The sequence below is a fragment of the Tenrec ecaudatus genome, chromosome 10, assembly GCF_050624435.1.
Source record: "Tenrec ecaudatus isolate mTenEca1 chromosome 10, mTenEca1.hap1, whole genome shotgun sequence".
NCBI lineage: Eukaryota > Metazoa > Chordata > Mammalia > Afrosoricida > Tenrecidae > Tenrec > Tenrec ecaudatus.
Window position 1 is genome coordinate 60,992,662 of NC_134539.1, and position 22,269 is coordinate 61,014,930.

The 22,269-nt window shown below is 39.4% G+C and overlaps 1 protein-coding gene across 4 annotated transcripts in view; it reads left to right on the forward strand.

The window, feature by feature from the left end:
• The window catches only part of RABGAP1 (RAB GTPase activating protein 1), a 166,449-nt gene that overhangs the window by 114,214 nt on the left and 29,966 nt on the right, over positions 1-22,269 (forward strand). For 3 of the 4 annotated variants that reach the window (XM_075560458.1, XM_075560457.1, XM_075560459.1), the window contains exons 14-15: positions 15,636-15,749; positions 20,053-20,127. In XM_075560458.1, coding sequence (XP_075416573.1) covers positions 15,636-15,749; positions 20,053-20,127 — 189 coding nt within the window. Of the gene's footprint in view, positions 1-15,635; positions 15,750-19,574; positions 19,797-20,052; positions 20,128-22,269 lie in introns of those variants that run through there. The other variant, XM_075560460.1, reaches the window with a different exon arrangement.

The following is a 22,269-nucleotide window of genomic DNA, read 5'->3' on the forward strand; positions in this document are numbered from 1 at the left end:
CAGAAGGAAAGTTCTGGGCGAGTGTGGGGCTGCCTGGTGGGCTTCCTTCTTTCGGCGGGTAGCCCCTTTAGGTATTGCCTTGCATGGTTTGCTCACTGCTTTCAAATGGATGTCTTGTGCACTTTTCGTTGTTTTTATCATGTGTTCTATGGGACGGTTAGTCCCTTACAACTTCATGGACTTTAAGATTCATACAGTATTTGATACACTTCACCAAGGAACAAGTCATTGGTGCTTATAAGTGAGAGCTTTAATAGTTTAGAAAGTGGAAAGAAGTTTGGGGCTGAAGTGGTAAAGGGAGGTCATGTCAACAAAACTTTTTCAAACTTTTGATCTTAAGAAAACGCAATTGTGGCAAAGGATGTTTTAAGGTTTCGAGTCCATATGAAGAGAGCCCATTTATTTTCTTCAGGAATAAAGAGTCCGTTTAATGTGCACAGTGATTTAAAAGTATGTGCTTGAGAGGCAGTCAGTTCCTAGGTTAGAATCTTAGCGCTACTGCGTGCTAGCTGGAAGACCTGCAACACACAAACTCTTTGTCTCCGTTTTCTTAAAATAGAACCAACCACCACTGCTGCTGTTATGACGACTCCATCGAGGGTTTTTGAGGCTGTAAATCTTTTTCATTATTTTAAGAAATCTAATTTTTAAAAAACATTTTTTAGGGGCTCATACAACTCTTATCACAATCCATACATATACATACATCAATTTGTATAAAGCACATCTATACATTCTTTGCCCTAATCATTTTTCCCCCTTTTTTTACATTTTATTAGGGGCTCATACAACTCTTATCACAATCCATACATATACATACATCAATTTGTATAAAGCACATCTATACATTCTTTGCCCTAATCATTTTCCCCCCTTTTTTTACATTTTATTAGGGGCTCATACAACTCTTATCACAATCCATACATATACATACATCAATTGTATAAAGCACATCCGCACATTCCCTGCCCCAATCATTCTCAAAGCATTTGCTCTCCAGAGGCTGTAAATCTTTATGAGCGCAGACAGCCTCATCTTTCTCTCACAGAGCTGCTGGTGAGTTCAAACTACCGGCCTGCAGTTTCCAGTTCATTGCCACCAGGGCTCCTTCTTAACTAGAAGTTAAGCTAATGACACTTGTGAAGGTTTTTTTTTTGCGTGTGAAGTTCTTAACATAGTGCTTGGCACACAGTGAACACTCAGTTAGACTTCAGACCAAGTCTCAGTCTGCCACACGAATAAATCCAAAGACTAGCTCAGCATTTGTCAAATTCTATAAAAGTGACAGTTTTGGTATACTTGGAAGCAGCCAAAGCAAAGAAACAAGCAATAAAATGCACTGACCACAAGTGTTCTGGTATGGGCGCATGTTAAATAGAGTAAATAAAATAGTCCTCCCATAGGCACTTTTTTCAACCAAACAAATTAAGATCTGAAAAACCTTAATTAAAAAAATGCCCTTAATTAAGTTCTTTTGATAATTGGCCACAACTTAAGATTGGTTAGGGCAAGTTAAACTAAATAGTTCTAGAGTGCCTGTTAAGGTATTTATGGTGTTTGTACTGCTAGTGATATTAGAAGGTTGGGTTTTTGTCTAAATAAAATGAAAGATTATTGATAGTGCAGTAAATGGTTTTGCTATTATATATAACAAATATTTGCTATTTCAATATTTTACATGTACAATTCAGTGACAATAATTACTTATAAGTGTAACCATCACCGCGTTCCCATCAGCCTTAACAGAAGCTCTTTGCCACCTGAATGATGACTTCCCCTTTCCTTGACAACCACTAATAGACTCTTTTGCCTGTGCGTTTGCCTCATTTTAATATTTCCCCTAAGTGAGATCTTGCAATCTGTGTCCTTTTCTGAATGACTTACTGTACTCAGCATAATGCTTCCAAGGTTTGTCCAGGCTGCATCTTATATCAGGACTTCATTTCTCTTTCTGGCTGAATAGTCTTCCAATGTACCGCATTTCACTCATCTGTTGACGACCAGATAGGTTGCGTTCACCTTTTGGGAATAGTGTTGTGTTGAATAGCTGATGATCCCTCCACATTTCCTCCCAACTTGTAGGTTGCCTCTTTGTTAATATAGCCCAGTAGTTTTGCAATTTATAATTCGAAGAATCTTAAGTAAAAGGAAATTAAAAAATTTTGATTCCAGATGCTACTTTTAAGAAAAGTTGTAAACATTTTATTATTACATAGAAATACAAGGGGGCTTCAAAGAGTTCATGAAAAATGGAATTAAAACATAATAGAATGTTTCCATGAACTTCTTGAAGCCCTCTAGTAAACATTGGTTGGAATTATTTCCTATATGCTGTCAATTTTTAGGTTTTTTAATTAACAAAATATTTCATTTACTTGCATTTTTACCTTAATTTATATAGCCTAACGGCTTTATAAAAATGTATAATTGGATATTGATTTGTTTATGTACGTGAAATATAGCTTGAAGAATGTGGGGCTTAATAGTGTGTGTATGTGTAGGTGATTTTAAGAAAGTTTCATTCTTAGCATATAATACCTTATAAACCAAGCCAATAATATAAGTCAAGAAATGTAATCAGTGTTAAACTGTATGAAGCTGGGAAGTTGATAGATAGTTCTCATTAGGACAGTAGTTTGGGATATGATTTTATGCTAATTTAGCTGGCTCATACATTGCTCCCAGCTATCACTGCCACACCATTTTACTCAAAAATGGCATTTTGTGTGTTCACTTTTGTCAGGTAACAGATCTTGGGCCCATATCTTGAACCTCTCCATGATGGAATGCGGTGAAGGATAATCCACAATAGCAAAGCAGGAGAAGGTTGACAATGCAGTTAGCATTCATTCCTTATCTATACATGTGTTGGGACAGTTTTGCCAAACATTGACTAATTTTCCTGTGGGAAACTTGAGCCCTAAAAGGAAATGAACATAGCTAAAGGGCTGCCTATCACATGGGACTCAGGTTATTTTTAGAATGGCACTATAATGCCATATTTGGATTGAAGCAATGTAGTAACATTATTTTATTAAACAGAGGCATTTTTTCCTGAGCAGACATCTACGTTTTTTTTATTACATCGCATGCTGTAGATTCAGCACAGCAAAATAAATCACCACGTAGCTAATGTACGTATGAGAGTTAAAGGATGTATTAGAGTTGGAAACACCGACTTTAAACCACTTCTGAGACCCGCGTAGTGAGTGTGGTTCTGCTTCAGGCAGCTCATTGAGTACAGTACATGGTTGGCTTTTTGCTGTGCGTGTTTTAGTGTACGTTGTTTTCTTTATTGAGAAAGAATGTAAAGAAAGAAGCGTTAGAAGCATTTGGGATTTTTATGATTATTTGATTGCCTTGAAATAGAAGTGCTCCTTACTAAATGAGACCATGATCATAGAAAAAACCCAAATGAATTTTTGCCTTTTACAAATTTTTTAAAATAAAGACAATCAGCAAATGTATGTCACACTGAGTTGCATAGTGTTTCAGTTAGCTTAGTTCATGAGTTTAAAAACAAAAACAAGCATGGCCCCATTTATCATTTGTGCCGGCTTTTCTTGTACCTAATTTATATTTTTGTATACAGTGAAATCTTTGAGAGCCAGAACTCAAGAGACTGGCTTGATGCTTGGGTTTTGCAAGGCTTCCCCTGTGGCCCCGGGCGCAGTCATACCGCTTCCCCACGTTCGTATTACTGGAAAGGATTTGAGTTGTCTTTTCTGACAGGTTTTCACCTTAGTCAACTTCCAGTTTTCACTGACTTAAAAAAAATTTTTTTTTACTTGGTTACAATGAGTTACATCTGAAAAGCTGGCAAATTGCACATTTTGTCCCTTGTCCTATCCTACGAGATTGAAAGTATGCCAACCACCATAAAACTCAAGTCTGGTTCGAAAGTGTTCACAGGAATGTGCCAGACTCTCTGCTTGCTTATCTTATTTCATCTTTCTGAACTTCGAGAGGTGAGACGCGTTCAACAGAGAGGGCTATTAAGGCCTCAGATAAGTGACTTGCCTGCGGTCACACAAGTTAGTAAGAATGGGAATATTTGAAACTAGAGCTACTTCATCTGAAGAGTATGTATGTTTTTTGTCCATTGCGTTGCCCTCTTCCTGGTAGTGCACCTAAATTTATTTTTCTCCATTCTTTGTCAGAAGTCCAACTTCTGTCTGGCTTGACACAGTTGTGGGCAGATTCTAAAATGCCTTCACGTCCATGTTCATCAAAATCTATTTCTAGTCTGTTCTGCATCTTGGGATGTGCTGCAGTTTGAGAATGTAAATTTTAATGGAATGGAAATTTAAAAATATTAAATAAACCATTACAATATTAATTACTGAATATTTAATATTTGCATATTTCATTTATTATTATTTTTAATTTAACGATACATCCATCCTTTTGGTCCAGCTTTTAAAATCTGCTTTTGTTTTGGTAAATGGTGATTGTATAATAATTGTGGATTTGCATCCAAAAGCAGATCACCAGAATAAATCCCTTCTTTTGGATGTTTATCCAATTTCTTTCTTGTTGGTGTTACATGCCATTGTGTCATTTCTGATTCATAGTAACTCTGTGAACAACAAACAGAACACCATTCAGTTCTGTACCATCCTCACAGTTAGTGTGTGAGTGTTGTTGGCAGCCACTGTAACAATCCATCTTACTGGTACTCTTCTTTTTTTAAAAAAAGATCATTTTATTGGGGGTTCTTAGAGCTCTTATAAAAATCCAGACATCAGCGGTATCAAGCATATTTGTACGTATGTTGCCATCATTTCTTAACATTTACTTTATATTTGAGCCCATGGTATAAGGTCCTTTTCCTCTCCCCTGTCCATCATGACCCCTTGGTAAATTATTGCAATTTTCATATCTTACACTGACTACTGTTTCCCTTCAGCCACGTTTTATTGTTATCCTTAAGAAAAAGAGTCTTCTTTTTTACTGACTTTTCACTTTACCAGGGAATGTTCTCTCCTGATAACATGTCTAAAGTATGTGAGACAAAGTAGCACTGTCCTTGCTCTTGAGGAAGATCCTAGCCATTCTTGCAAAATGAATTTGTTCTGTGGCAATCCATAGTACTGTCAATATTCTATGCCAACAGCGTAATTCAAATGCATTAATTTCTCTGTAGTCTTTATCCATCTCTCACATGACGCAATTAAAAATACTATGGCGTGGATCAGTTGTACTCATTGTAATGATGTCTTCATTCTTACCTTGTAAGGCCATCTTGTGCAGCAGATTTGCCCAATGCAATACATCTTGGATTTTTTTTGAATACTGCTTCCAGAAGTGCTGATTGTAGATCCACGTAAAATGAAATCCTTGACAACTTTCGATCTTTTCTTAGTTTATCATGATGTCGTTTATTGGACCAGTTGTGAGGATTTGTGTTTTCTTTGCATTTGTTGTAGGCAGTAAGGCTGCAGTCCTTGATCTTCAACAAGTGCTTAAAGTTCTCACTATCAGCAAGCCAAGTTCTGTTATCTACATATCAAAGGCTGTTAATAATTAGTCTTTATCCAGTCTTGATGCCCATTGTCATTATAGTTAAGCATCTTGGATTTGTTTTTCTGGCAGTCTTATTTATTTAGGGTATTTTAAAAAACAAAGTCCTTAAAGTTGCTTCTAACAAGCTAACTTTTCAAGAATAAAATATATAACATATGGAACATAGTGTTTTGGGCCATATTGTTTGTTTTATTTAAGTTATTACATAATTGCTTTTAACAAAGCATGTCTAACACCCTGGACCAATCAGAAGAACTGGCTTTTTCAGGCAGCAAGCTAGCTTTGGGAGCGAGACTTCCCTGCGCTGGCCCTTTCTCATGGCAGACTTCCACTGCATTTTCTTTGTTTGGGTTCTTTCTTTTTCTTCCTGTCATTCTTAGCTTTCTATTTTTCAACTTGAGTTTACAAAGGGTGTGTATTCAAAGGGTTTCCTCCAGTTCCCAGTACCTTGATAATACTGAGAAGTTACTCTTTGGGCCAATTCTCACAGTAAGGTATAAAAATAGTCACGTAAAAGGATTCCAGCCAGGGGAGCCACTGTGGTTCGGACTAATAGACAGCTTTTAAAACGCAAATGAAGGAATGAAACTAGCACAAACTACTTTAGAAGAGCATTAAAAGAAACTTCAGAACGCCTCACCATTGCTTTAATCGTGTACCTCAAATACTGGAAATTGAGGCCTAGAAATCAGCCCTATGAACAGAGCCCACCTCTTTGATGGTTCTAAGGAACATATACCCACAATCATGTCCACCAGTTTTAGTTCACAAATTTAGTCTTAACATTTTATTTAGTCCCTAGTAAATGAAAATCATTACTGGAAATTAATTTGGGTAGTTTCACCTTTCAGCCTCTATTTTTGTTTCGTGTAAAAGTATTGCCTTTATATGTTATATATGTGTGTATAAATATATATATATATACACATACATATATTTCGCACCATAAGTTTCTGTAGTTTATATCCAGTGCCCTTGTTCTATTCCAAGACCCCGTTACAAAATACGACTGTACATTTACTTGTTGTGTCTTCTTAGGCCACGTTTGGCTTTTCTTGTGTAATGACTTTGACAGTTTTGAGGAAAACGGGTCAGTTATTTTGTAGCTTTCCCTTCAGTTGGGATGTTTATCTGGAGGAAGAAGACCACAGAGATCAAGTGCCATTTTTAATGTCAAGGATACAAAATCAAAGAAACAATCTACACGAGGTACTTGTAATTCTTCTACATGGGAGATATGTCTCTTCTACCCAACCACTCATCTCTATATGAATATATAATCATGGGTATTTATACTTTAGATTATAATCCACAACTACTTAATTTATTTTTTTGATTAAACTGTACCAGTCTTAGCCATTGGGAGCTCTTTCTATTGGCTCCTATGTCCATGATATACCTCCATCATTGTGTGTGTGTTTTCTTGAGAAGAAACATTTCCCTATTTGCTGGCACTGTGAGATGCTCTGGGCTCATCTGTTGTACAGGGAGGCTCTAAAGGTTCATGGAAAAATTCGGTTATCTTTCTCAACTCTTTATTTTCCCACAAACTTTTATAAGCCCCCCTCATAATGTGTGGTAGCAATGCCTTTTTTATCTATCAATATGTGAGTTCAGCAAACCATGCATTAGAGTTAAAATGAGGTAAAGTCGATAAACTTTATTTGCCAGCCCTTTGCACCTTGACAGCCCATATAAGGGCTCAAGAAATGTTGTTTGCTTTATTAATTGTTCTTAGTTGTTTATAGATTAGATGGAGACTAAGACCAATGCATAATGATCATTCTAAAACAGAGAAGTGCAGTTTCTGTAAGTGTGGTACCAATGTTAGCAGTATAACTAGAAATTTTTTTAAAAATTAAATGAAGATTATGATAGACCTTTGGGAGAGTGTAGTAATTATGGAAGCCATGCCCTCTTTTTAATAGCCTTATTTATAACAAGTATAATCTGATAACCCAAGGCAAGAGAACTGGTATAGTAAGTTAGAGATTGGCTACAGGATAAGGTTAACCTAATCCAAATGACCAGGAAAATGATAACTGGTTAGCTAGAGCTGGGGACTCATTTGACACGGTGTGGGTAGGAGGAGAGAGGTAGAGAAAGATCAGCGAGACTATTACAGCAGTCTCAGTGAAAAGAAACATAGATCTGACTTTGGATGGTACAATTAAAGTAGAAAGGAAGAAACCGAATTCTCAGAAAGATGATCTTTACATCTGTGATCTTTTGTCGGAGCACAGGTCCTGTTAGGGTCTGTGTTGAAATGACAGGTAAAATAATAAAACCTGCTGCCATTCGTAGTCATTGGGAAGTATGGAGAAACGTGGTAGTGAGTGGTGGCAGATGGGATTAGTGGGGGTTTCATTGTGGTTTTTAAGTGCAGTGTGAGTTACATACAATAAAATGTACACATCTCTGTAAGGTGGACAGTAAAACTAGGGAAGTACATGCCCCTTGAAACATTCTACCATCCCAGGTCAAAAGGGCAGCGTTTGCTCAAGGACAAAGTGTAGAAGGTTGGAAGGGTTAGGAAAGAAGGAGGAATGGACATGGAAAACCTAAGGAGGAAGTGGAATAAGAGCTGTTACATTGTATGTATGCAGTCAGTGACTTGAAGGAAAATGTCTATGAATTATTGAATGGAAAACTGATTGGCTTTGTAAACCTTCATCCAGTTCACAATTCAAAAGCTTTTAAAATTCATATCTTAAGTGTGGAATTTGATGAATTTTGAGATTTGTGTTCAACTGTGTAACCAGCACCCAATGAGATTTAAACATTCCCATGATTTCTGAATGTCTCCCGCGTCCTGTACAACCTTTTCCAAAATTTTATCACCATAGAAAAGTTTTTGACTCTAGTACTTTGTATTAAGGGAATTGTAAAAATATGGACTTTTCTCATCAATCTGCTGTGGTTGCTGTAACTAGCATGAAATGCCTTGAAGTTCCTGTGTTCTTAATTTAAGATTCACCTGTCTGAGCATGTCAGGGCTTCTACTCTTCTTCATAGAATGTTTAGAAAAATTTAGATAGTTAAGGAAAATTCAGAATTCTCTTTAAATGTGAAACTATTGTTCAATTAGAGATGTAGCTCAAGAATAGAGTTCATAGATATTTTCTAGAATAATATTCTTATAATTGCCCTCAGAATATAGGGCTGTCCATATATATCTGTCGGTAATTTCTGAATATTTGTGTGAAATTTATCTGAATTTTTTCAGTGCTCTGTGCGCCCTCTTTTCTTTTTTACCTTCAAGTTCTAGAAACTTGCAGTAAACTGTTCAGTTCAGCCTTTGGATCTTCTTTCTTCAACATTGCAGTTACAGTTCTGATATTTCAAATTGCCATATAGTTGAATTTGCTATCCCTACAGTTGCTCTTATTGCACAAGAAATCCTTCTCTTCGGTACACCTCTTGACTGCTTATCTCACTGTGGTTTAGTTGGATTTTTCTGGCTATTCTTTTTATTTTGTTGTGCTTTGTTTCTTTGTGAAACACCGGTTGAAATTTTTTCTTTTTTTAATTGGGTTGTCTTTTTGTGTGTGGTTTTAGAAATTGTCCATTTCATATATATTTCTTACCCACACTTTGAGTTACCCATGAAATTTTAGAGACTTATTAAAGATAAGCATCTCTTAATTCTCTAGTAAATAGTATATGACTACAGTTCTTTCTATTAGGGGTAAGCATTGGACTGTTACCCTCAAACTCAGTGGTCCAAATCCACCAGCCACACTCCATGTAAGAAAGATGGGACTGTTGGCTCGCTTAGAGACTTACAGCTGGGAAACCCTGAATACCATCTCTGAGTTAGAATTGACTTGACAGCAGTGACTTGGTCGGGTTGGTTCTCTCTCACAAAGGTCATGGCAGCAGTTTTGGGGTGTGCTCAAGGCATTTTGCTTGTTGACTTCCTGGAAGACTAAAGAACGAGCATAACATCTGCTTATCAGGAGAAGGTTCTGCTTTAGCGGAAAAGCACCACCTGTGTACAGTAGTGCCGCCCTCGCCAAGCACCTGATAGACCGTATTTCTATCCCTTTAGAGAGGCCCCTCATGTTTCTTAGCAGCCTTCTTTCACACAGTTCTCCTGCCTGCTTAGGAATTCTAATAGAATGCCAGAGTCCTAGAATTAGAAAGCATGTAGTCTTTTGTGTCTGGATTCTTTTTCTGGGCGTGGTTTACAGTATAATTTGAAGGTTCACCCTGGTATTGCATATGTTAATAGTTTTACCTCTTTTAAGTTCTCTTCCACATTTGGATTTACCAAAGTTTGTTTATTCCTTCACCCATTAAAGGACATTTGAAATGTGTACAAGTTAGCACTTATGAATAAAGGGGCTGTGAGCATTCAAGTTCAAGTCTTTGCACATACAAAGGCTTGTATTGTCCTGGGTACATATATGTTAGGGAGTTACTAACTCATATGGTAAGTGTATGTCTAACATTGCCAAACTCTTTCAAAATACTTGTAACAGTTTGCATTCCCACCAACAAAATATGGGATTTCTTGTTATTTCACATTTTTGCCAACATGTAGTACCTTGATTCTTTTACTTTTAACATTTAGCCCATGTATAATGACCTTGTGATTTTAATTTGCATTTTACTTGGGCACTAATGATGTTGACATCTTCTATATTCCTATTGACTGTATATGACTAATTACTGTATGCCTATTGACTGTATGTGACTAATTACTGTATGCTTATTGACTGTATGTCTTCTTTTGTAAAGTGACTATTCAGTCTTTCCAATCCAGAATTCCAGTTGTCCTTTCCTTATTAGTATTAAGAGTTATATATTCTGCATACACATCCATGACTATATATGCTTTGATATTTTGTTGTGGTTGGTGGCTTGATTTTTCATCTTTTTAACAGTAAATTTTGAATTCTTTACATATAAAAGTTTTAGAGAGTCCAGTTCATCGTGTTTTCTTTTATGCTTCTTGGCGCATAGGGATGCTCTGGCCAGTTTGTCCATCTCTAGTTCTACCCCCCAAATTCTAGCCACCTTGGCTTTCTCTTTCTCCTCAATTCTGAGAGATCCATTTCCCATCTCCCTTGGCTTTAGTTCTCTCAGCTTGGAAGCTGCTACTAGGTAATAAAATAAGCTGGTGTGGTGTAAGGTATGACTTTGGATTTTTTTTCTTTAGTCGGGTCTCATGGTTCTGAGCTGCCTTCACAGTTGTCACAACTGTTAGAAATGGGTAATTATATACACCAACACAGCACTTTAGAAAGAGTTTGACAGTATTCTTGAAGGCATACTTATTTAAGAAAGAGCATAGGCTTTGGAGTTTTTGGTAAATCCCACAACTTTAAATATTCATGGTGCTGGGAATATCATTACTCAAAAGATTAGTTCCCAGGAACTACTGTGTAGAAATAATTGGGTAAAAGAAGAATATCACTTGCAGTTTTTCAATGAAATGCTAAGACCTGCTAAAGAAAATCAAGTTTACTGTCTTGGTTACAAAGACATTGAATGATTAAAATAGAATGTCGTGTTTCTGGGCTTCAATTCTTTAGTGTGTGAGCAAAATAAAATTCAACAAGGGAAAGATACTAGGAATAGCTAGAGGCTGGTATGTTTTATGAAGGATTGCTGACATTATTGACATTTGCTCAGATTTAGTTAATTCAATATAGGAGAGGAAACTTTCTTTTTTTAATCATTTTATTGGGGGCTTGTACATTTCTTATCACAATCCATACATACAACCTGTGTCAAGCACAGCTGTGCATTCATTGCCGTCATCATTCTCAAAACATTTGCTCTCCACTTAAGCCCCTGGCATCAGCTCATTTTTTTCCTCTCCCTCCCTTCTCCCCCTCCCTCATGAACCCTTGATCATTTGTAAATTATTATTATTTTGTCATATCTTATACTGCCCAACATCTCGCATCACCCACTTTTCTGTTGTCCATCCCCCAGGGAGGAGGTTACGTGTAGATACTTGTAATCAGTTCCCCCTTTCTACCCCGCTCGCCCTCTACCCTCCCAGTATCGCCATTCTCACTGCTGGTCCTAAGGGGTCATCTGTCCTGGATTCCCTGTGTTTCCAGTTCCTATCTGTACCAGTGTACATCCTGTGGTCTAGCCTGATTTGTAAGGTAGACTTGAGATCATGATAGTGTAGGGGGGAAGCATTTAAGAGCTAGAGGAAAGTTGTATGTTTCATCAGTGCTACCCTGCACCCTGACTGGCATCTCTTTTCCCGCGATGCTTCAGTAAGGGGGTGTCCAGTTGTCTACAGATGGGCTTTGGATCCCCACTCTGCACTCCCCCTCATTCACAATGATATGATTTTTTGTTCTTTGATGCTTGATACCTCATCCCTTTGACACCTCATGGCCACACAGGCTGGTGTGCTTCTTCCATGTAGGCTTTGTTGCTTCTGAGCTAGATGGCCACTTGTTTATCTTCAAGCCTTTAAGATCCCAGACGCTATATCTTTTGATAACCAGGCACCATCAGCATTTTTCACCACATTTGCTTAGTCACACATTTGTCTTCAGTGATCATATCGGGAAGGTTGGCACTCACTGATACGATTTTTTTCTTCTTTGATGCCTGATACCAGAGAGGAAACTTTCTATTGATGAAAGCAAGAATTAATTTCCCATCCTTGGCATTTGATCGTACATTGTTCATATTGAATACATTGTTATGTGCATTCTTAATTTGCCCTTCAGACAAAATCCAATTAAGGGATTCTCGTTTCTTTTTTAAAAAACTCATTTTATTGCGGGCTTGTACAACTCTTAGCACAATCCATGCATCCATCCGTTATGTCAAGCACGTTTGTACATATGTTGCCATCATCATTTAAAAAACATTTTCTTTCTACTTGAGCCCTTGGTGTCAGCTCCTCATTTGTGAATTCTCTTTTCTATTTGAGAACTGGCACATGGATTTCATGCCAATGGATCAATTAAAAGACCAGTTTTTATACCTACCTTTTCAAATGGATTCACTTTATTTCAGTGGTTCTCAACCTTCCTGATGCTGCGACCTGTTAATACAGTTCCTTGTGTTGTAGTGACACCCCAACTGTAAAATTATTTTCTTTTTTAAGGAAGCAGTATTTTGTTATTTTTATTAACAGTTGCCCATTTTATTTATTTATTTATATTTATATTCATTTTATTAGAGGTTCATACACCTCTTATCACAATCCATACATACATCAATTGCGTAAAGCACATTTGTACATTCATTGCCCTCGTTATTCTCAAATCATTTGCTCTCCACTTAAACCCCTGGCTTCAGGTCCTCATTTTTTCCCCTCCCTCCCCCTCCATCATGAACCCTTGATAATTTATAAATTATTATTTTGTCATATCATGATCTGTCCTACGGCTCCCTTCACCCACTTTTCTGTTGCCCGTCTCCCAGGGAGAAGGTCACATGTAGATCCTTGTAATCGGTTCCCCCTTTCCAACCTACCCTCCCAGTATCACCACTCACACACTGGTTCTGAAGGGATCAACCGCCCTGGATTCCCTGTTTCCAGTCCCTATCTGTACCAGTGTACATCCTCTGGTCTAGCCAGACTTGTAAGGTAGAATTGGGATCATGATAGTGGGGTAGGACGAAGCATTTAGGAACTAGAGGAAAGTTGTGTGTTTCATCGTTGCTACATTGCATGCTGACTGGCTCATCTCCTCCCCGAGACCCTTCTGTGAGGGGATCTCCAGTGGCTGACAAATGGGGTTTGGGTCTCCATTTTGCACTCCCACTTAATTCAATATTGTAAGATTTTTTTGTTCTGATGATGTCTTATACCTGATCCCTTACCTTTTGATCGCACAGGCTGGTGTGCCTCTTCCATATGGGCTTTGTTGCTTCTGAGCTAGATGGCTGCTTGTTTACCTTCAAGCCTTTAAGACTCCAGATGCTATATCTATTGATAGCCAGCCACCATCAGCTTTCTTTGCCACATTTACTTATTCACCCACTTTGTCTTCAGTGGTTGTGTCAGAAAGGTGAGCATCATAGAATGCCAATTTAATGGAAGAAAGTATTCTTGCATTGAGGGAGTACTTGAGTAGAGGCCCAGTGTCCTTCTGTTACCTTAATACTAAACCTATAAATATATGTGCATAGATCTATTTACCCATCCTCGTCTATAAATATATTTGCATGTATATATCTTTATCTAGACCTCTATAAATACCCTTTGCTTTCCAGCTCTTTCCTCTATTTCCCTTGACTTTCCTCCTGTCCCAGTATCATGCTCAGTCCCCACCAGGGTTTCAGCAATTCCTCTTTGTTACATTACGCTTGATCATGCCCTACCAGGCCTCCGACACCCTCCTCACCACCGATTTGGATCACTTGTTGTTCCCTTGTCCCTGGGTTTGTTAACACCACTATCTTTCCCCCCACCTCCCCTCTGCCATGACCCCCCAGAACTGTCGGTCCCGTTGTTTTCTCCTCCAGATTGCTCATTCGTCCTATCTTATTGAGACAGACCTGCGGAGATAATAACATGCACAAAAACAAGACAGCAAAACCAAACAACAATATATAACAAAACAACAAGAACATACTAATGACAAAAAACACAACAAAACAAGAAAGAAAAGCTTGTAGTTAGTTCAAGGATTGTTTGTTGGCCTTTAGGAGTGTGTTCCAGTCCAATCTGTTGGGGCACCACGCCCTGGCCCTGAAGTCCACCTTCAGCATTCCCTGGGGACCTCGCCGCTCCATTCCCTTGCTGTTCTGTTGTACCCCCCTTAGTGTTTTGCCTCGGTGTGGCGGGGTCCGAAATTGGGTGCAATTCCCACACTGTGTCTCCAGTGTTGTCCCCTGTAGGGCTATGGGTCAGTGAGGGGCGTCATATCTCATAGTGAAGCTGGCCATGTGGTCCTCTCTATGGACTGGCAGCTCTAATTGGGAACATCGTCCTCACGGCCTGGTGGGCCAGGATGTGCTCTACTCTCTCCTCCTCCCACTTCATCTGGTCCCCTGTGCTCCGATCAGATATGTCCCTCTCCCGGAGCTGCAGCTTCATTGCTGTCCTTTGAAATAATTTCTTCTGCGGTTAGGGGCAGGTGTCCACTTAGTAGTTGGGATTGGGGCCGGCCCCCCCATGTAAAATTATTTTCATTGCTACTTCATCACTAATTTTTCTACTGTTATGAATCGGGCGAACCCTCCCAAAGGGGTCACAACCCACCGGTTGAGAACTGCTGCTTTATTTTCTTTCAGATTAGGGTGGGTGTTTTCCTATGAAAAATGTGTTTTATTTATTAATTTTTTTTGAAATGCATTTTATATAACACATTTTACCTTTGATAGTAGAAAAGTCACCAACTGTACTTCTTTATGTAAAGGGTGCAATATAACAAGGTGTTTAGAGGGAAATATGTTGCTTTTCATTCCTATTTTTTTCCCTTACATTTGATTTTCCACAGGTTAAAAGTGTTTGATCCACGAAGGCATGAACTGGCAACATTGTTTATGTGGAAACTATATATGTATAACAAAACATTTGTGAATTTGTAATTTTTACATGTATACTTCAGTGACATTGATTACATTCATCATGTTGTGTAACCATCACAATTGTCTTTTTCCAAATTATATCACCACTATTAACAGAAGTTCATTGCCCCCTAAACAATGATTCCCCTATTCCCTCTCCCTCTTACCTATAATAACCACTACCCAAATTTTTCTCTCTATACATTGGCCTATTTATTATAGAGTGGGTTCATAGCTTTGTCCGTTTGTGGTGACTTATGCTACCTAAGGGGCTCTCAGAGTTCAGCAGTGAGCTCCTAACTGTAAGATCAGGAGTTCGGCGGGAGCACAGTAAGGTGGTCTGCTGCCACGAAGATGACAGCCGTGGGACCCCAGGGAGCACTCTGCTCTGTCCTTTGCGGTTGCCGTGAGTTGGAATTGACTGGACTTGGCAGCAGTTAGTCTTTCGTTACTTTTTTTGCCACCGAGCAGAGTGCTCGCCTATGTTAAAGCGTGTTTCATGCCCTGGGGCCATTTTAAAGCATCTTAATGAAGATATCCTGTTTTCTTATAGACCCCAAATGGTATATGATTGACCACTTAAACCTTTCTGTGTGTTTCCTTAGGAGTCTCCCCAGGACAGTGCTATCACGCGGGATATTAATCGAACATTCCCAGCCCATGACTACTTTAAGGACACAGGAGGAGATGGACAAGATTCCTTATATAAAATATGCAAGGTACTTCGTGTCAAAACTAGTTCTTTGAAATTTTCTGAAAATCAGCTACAAAGTTTAATTTGTATGTGATGTTCAAGGATGCCAAAAGCAGACAAAAGTCTTTGTAAACAGCACATCGTTCGACTCATGAAAGAATAGGAAATAATTTGAAAATTGTAGATTTCCAGGGTCTTCGCTCTCAGATAGGTTTTCAAAAATTTGGTTTTATGTTAACAACCTCTTGAACCATGTCACGATGCAGTTTCTGTTCTGTACTCACACTGTGATGACCTGACAGTGGGAAGTGCCGATGCCCATCCAGGCTGTTCTCTCAGCTCTCACAACCTTGTCAGCATCCTCCTTTGTCTTTCTCTCTGCCTGACTCCCAATCCAAGGCTGTGCCCTGGGTGCTCAGCCCACAGTTCCTCCAGCTCAACACTCTCTCCCTGAGCGGTGCCTTTTGCTCACAAAGCTCCAGCTGTCAGTGCTGCACAGGGCTAGCTCTCCGAATCTTCTTTAGCTCAAGGACCTAAATTCCCAGCTCTCAGATTGCCTCCATGTCAGTATCCAACCTCTATCAAGTACATCATATAAAAGATGTCTAAAAATAAAGCGCATTTAAAGATGTTTTTATTAGAAAAAGTTTCAAACAGAAATGTTGAATAGTACAATGAGTCATTACAAATGAAGGCACTTCAAAAGTTTGTGAAGAAATTTTCTTTTTATTCCATTTTGCATGAATTTTTAAAATCCCCGTTTGATCTCCCTCATCCAGATTCAACATCTACCAGCATTTGCCTGTTATGCGCTGTCTCTCCTCTTTCACAGTTGTTCCCCTGAAATTACTTCAAAGCAAATCCCAGACAGAAGATCCTAAATGTTTGACTATGCATCTCTAAAATGCCAGGCTCTTTCATAAATAACTGCAACATCATTATCCAGCCAACAAAACTGGCTAACGGATGGTGTTAAAGAATCACTGGTAACTATATTGTTTCCCTCTAACTGGAGGAGCTGAAAAACAAGGTTATCCAGTCAATTTCAACTCATAGTGATCCTATAGGGCAGAGAACAACTGCCCCCATGAGTTTCCAAGGCTGTAAGTCTTAGCAGGAATAAAAAGTCTCTCTTCTATGGAGCAGCTGGTGGTTTCAAACTGAGCTTGCCGTTAGCATTCCAGGGCGTAGCCCACTACACTACCAGGACTCCTTCTGATGTCCTTCACTGCCATCAAGTCGATGCTGACTCATAGTGACTCTAGTGGACAAGACAGGCCTGCTCTAATGGGTTTCTGGGACGTAACCCTTAAATGGAAAGTCTCATCTTGCTCCCTCAGAGCAGCCGGTGGTTGGTCTCCAGCTGCTGCTCCTGTGGGTAGGAGCCCATTGTGCAACCGCTGTGCCAGGAGGGGGCCGTCCACTCTCCCTAGGTAGCTTTACTATAGCTTGTTAGAATCAGGACCCACACGATTCACTTGACTTTACGTTGAGGTAATCTCTCTTAATCTTCCCTTCTAGTACCTTGGCGAGGGTAGAATTATTTCTGTTTTCAATACTTGATTTGACTACACAGCATTTGATACGGTTGCTATCTCTTCATAAATAGCAGTATATCCTTTCGTATCCACTGGCCTGGTGGAGGTGTGTATCACATGTTGCTGACACATTTACAAAAGCTACCTTGCTTTAGACGCCCCTGATTTGAGTTCATTCATGCTGCCCTATAACTCCTCAAATGAGATAAAGAAAATGCTTTAATCAAGAGCCCTGGTGACATTGTGGGATAAGTATCGGACTGCTAACCACAAGGTCAGGGGTTCAAACCTACCAGTACTCTTTGAAATAAAAACGCCTTAATTCATTTACTTGTCCTGGTTTCCTTAACTTATTATATGAGGCACTTGGTAATGTATCCAGGCTAATTCCTTTCTATGGGTTTCCTAAATATTTATGCTCACTTTACTCTGCTGGATGTACTTTTCTAAGTTCCCTTTGAACTATGACATACTTAAGAGCAGGGACATTTCTTACGTCTGTTAGTATCTGTAGCACTCAGTACAGCAGGTGCCCATGAATCGAACTACCCTCTCTTCCCAATAGTTTATTACATTTCCCATGAACCTTCTGTTCCAAACATTTCCCAAATATATTACATTCTTCCACATCTCCTTGCATTTCTCTCAGCCTGAAAAATGTGCTCCCTCCATTCTTTACCTGTAACGTTCAGTACATAGAAAGAACGAGGCGGCATCTCACTCTCCTACTCGGGAGGTCACTCTGTGTTGGAGCAAACTCATTGGCAACAAATAACAATGTAATTGATTAATCCCTGTGCTGAGCACTTTACATGAGAGGGAATGGGTGAAAATAGTACATCAACTCTATGAGATAAATCTGTGGCGATTGTAGGGAAAGCAGGTACTATATTCAGACTCCAAATTCAAACACTAGTACTAGTTTGGGGGATTTGAGCCAAATTTTGACTAATTTTAAAGCTTTTGCTTTTAACCAGTAAGCCAGTATTGATTTATACTCTATAAAAATGTTGGCAAACTGCTCTCCACAATGCCGTGTTGACATATATTACTACTGTGTTCTTAACAACGTGAGTTTTAAAGTTTGTTCATTTTTAATGACCCTGATAGATTTAAAGTGGGCCTTGTCAAATACACATCATTTTTCAGGCGCACAGAATACTTCTTTCACCACCGGTCTTCCCGTTCATTGGTCTGTGGTGGGAGGTGTGCTCATTCCTATGATGCAGGTGCTGTGACACCAGTATCCCAAATACCAGCTGGATCACCCCTGGTGGGCAGGTCTCCGCAGAGCTCCAGACTGAGTCTGAAGAGATACTGCCACTCTACGTACAGAAATTATCCTGTGGGAACCTTATGAATCACAGCAGAACGTTGTCTGAACTCACTGGCTTTGGACATGTCATGAGTTGAGACAGTTGATAGAGGAGGGCTTGATGTTTCGTGAAGTATGAAGGAGTGGGAAGTTCCTGATGAGATGGATTGGCCAAATAATCACAACAGTAGACGTGAAGATGCTCGGGACGATGAGGATGACGCAGGACCAAGCATTGTTTTATTTTGTTGTACATAAGGTCGCCAGGCGTCAAAGTAGACTTGACAGCAGCCAACAAGAATAAAGATGCAAATCTTGTCTTTAGGAAAACATACACGCTTCTGGTCCTGCAGCCCTGTCATCAGATAAACTTCGATGAAATTCAAGAGATAGTAAGATTACATTGAATTCTATCTGAATTTGCATGTATACTCACACACCACACACACACACACATTTCTTGAAAAGGTTTGCCAAAGCCCGTGATAAAACCCAAATATATATGTATTCACTTGAGAAAACATTGACAATTACATTAGCTAAGTAATCTGAAGTCTACTAAATATAACCAATTCTAAATTGCTTTCCTGGAACACAGAGAAACTTTTGTACTAAAAGTAAATGGGAAAGAAAGGGAGTTTCCCCAGAAAGGCATTTATCAAATAAGCAATAGTATCTTGAATCTATAGGAATTCCCCTTTGACCACAGCTTACATGAGAGCTATACTATGAGTCATCAAAACAAGACTCAAATACATGTTCAAAACAAAACAGAGAAAACCATAAGGGATGTTAGATTTCAGTGTTCTGTTAAAGATGATGTTCAGAGAAGATGGGTAGTAATCATCCGCCAAGAAAAATAAGAATTCCAGAGGAACCGCAAGTGGTTTCAGAATAATCTCCCTTATCAGAAAAGTTATTATTGGCAAGTGGAAAGAATCATATTTTGGAATCCTTGCCAAAAAAGACTTTTTCCCAGAAAGAAAACTGAATAACATTTACAGAGCCTGCTATGTGTGAGGTACCAGCTAGCTTGAATCGGACATCGCTCCAGCACTCACAGCCCAGTCATGAAGACGGAGATTTAAAACCCAATGTGCTAAGTAGTGTAACAGCGGTGTCTGTACCAGATCCCATAGAAGCGCAGGGAAGAGGGATAGGACTTGGAAAAGGAGCGACGTTTCAGGCGGAGGCTGGGGCAGCATTAACAAAAACAAATGTGAGAAACAGATCTGAGTGCCGAAATAACTTTGCTTAACCTTCTCCATCCCTTGCCATAGCAAGTGGTTGTGCCAGTTCTATTTGTTGTAAAGAAAGGATTGAGATCAGAGAGAGAGAGTGGTATCCTTCATTGACCATCGAAGTGCCACAGTGGGGTATGGGCACGTTCAAACCTTCTAGGAAAGCCATAGCCCAGGAGTGACTGTTTATTTACACCTCTTGTTTTTTTTGTTTCTCCCCCGTCCCCGCCCCAGGCTTATTCTGTGTATGACGAAGAGATCGGCTATTGCCAGGGCCAGTCATTCCTTGCTGCTGTGCTGCTTCTCCACGTGAGTAATATGGCTGCGCAGTTACCCGCACAGGGCCTGCCAGCATGGCTTTACGTTGGGTTTGATCAGGCTCTTCAGCATTCATTTTAACTCCTATGTCTAGAAGCTTTTTACTTAAATGAATATGATAGAATCATGGAAAGACAGAATAAATGGCAGTGTTACAAACTATTACAGGGCAGACTTTATATGACTAAGAAGTTTAAATACCCTTGGGTTTTCCTTGGTTGTATCCCTGAGGACATTTTATCTTCCCTAAAGTAGCCACTCTCTTTAATAATTGTTTAGGGGTTTATGTATTAGAATGGAATGAATGCAGAGAAGTTGGTTTTCTCCCATACTATTTCACTCATTCACTTTACACTTGCTGATTTTGATAGCTTCCAAATCTATAGAGAAGTTGGGGTACGAAATATACAATGAATTATATCCTTCACTTAATTTGCCAATGAATGTTCTTCCACATTCCTCTCTCTCTTCCTCTCCCATGTCCCTCTCCTACTCACAAACATGGGCGCACACAGATAGGTTTTATTTTTACTGAGTTATTTGAAAGATCGTGGCAAACATCATGACATTTTACTTTTAAATACTCGAGCTTGCATCTCTTACAGACCAGGGCATTCTGCAGTATAACCATGATCACGTGCCAGGAATTCCTCATGGATTAAGTAATGTCTGAAACACAATCCACATTCGGTTTTCCCCAAATGTTCAAATAAAGTCTTTTATAGCTTGTTTTATTCTTCTCTGAACAAGATCTAATCAAGATTACGGCATTGAATTTGGTTGCCATTTCTCCTTATTTTCTTTTAATCTAAACACTTTACCTTATTTGAACTCTCATGCCATGATCACTTCTGAAATAATTCAGGTCAATTGCTTAGAAAATGTTTTACATTCTTTATTTTCCTGATTTTGTTTCCTCATGATCTGTCTTTAGAAAAGTGCATGCTCCAGCCCAGTAGCCCTCTTATCAGATAAACATGGATGAAATTCAAGACGTAGCAAGAATAGCACACAGGGGTGGTAGCGAAGAGTTGTGACCACCTTTTATGACCTATACTGTTCCAGAGATCAGGATTCAGAGACTTGGTCTCAGTTTTAGTGAAGCCAAACTAATCACACAAACACATCACTATTATCTTTGACGGTGCGTGGTGCACCTCAGAAGACAGGCCTTGAAAACCACGAGGAACAGATCTGCTCTTCCCACGTAAGGCTGCCAGGAGTTGGAATTGACTCCACAGCAACCACCAACAAATGAAGGTACAAGAGCTTATGGTGGGAGGCATGTACAATTATGATGAAGCCGTGGCCTTAATAAAGAGGCTACATTTTAAATTTGGTCTTCTTAATTTGAATCAGATTTTCTGTACCAAAGTCTCACAGGCCTATCCCGTTGATCGTTGTTCTCAAAGACAAGTATCACGGCCCCTTTCAGATGGTTTCCTGGTTAAATCCATGGTGTCATGTATTGAGCTCTGCTGCTTCACCGTAACATGTGGACTCCTGTCAGTGGCCAGGCAGTGTCATCGCATACGACAGAAGCTACTTTCAGGGTTGGGGAAATGGGCTAGCTGATAGTAGAAATGCCATCAGGGGTCAGTCGGGGTCTCCCTCTAGTTGTGTGGGAAAATGCAGTCGCCTTGTAAACCAAAGACCTCAAAGATCAGGCCCCTGGCCCCAACACTGTGTTTTTCAGTCTTCCTCTACTGTGCTTCTCGAGTGCATCGCTTAATCTGATTTGTTCCTTAGCCCTTTGAGTCCTAGTGGTGTCTGCTCCGCCCACCTCCACCATAGTGTTCCACAGAAGCCCACCCACCTGCTTCACTTTTGTGAAAGCCCGCTACAGTCATACCAAGTCTCAGCTAACATTCTCCAATAACTGGACCTCTTGCCAGCTTTATAGGGAAGCAGTTTTGCATGTAGCTATAGAGGATGCAGGTATTAATTATAATTATGTCGCTTCTTTAAATAAAAGGGTTTCTATAATGCTGAGCTTTAAACATTATTATTGCAGACTTTTAACTCTTGCTTAGAATGGGTAGAATTCTTCTGAACTAGGTATGTTCTTAACAATGCAGGGGAAGAAAAACATTCTCACCATCAGGAAACATCTGGTGAGGGAGGTGTAGGATT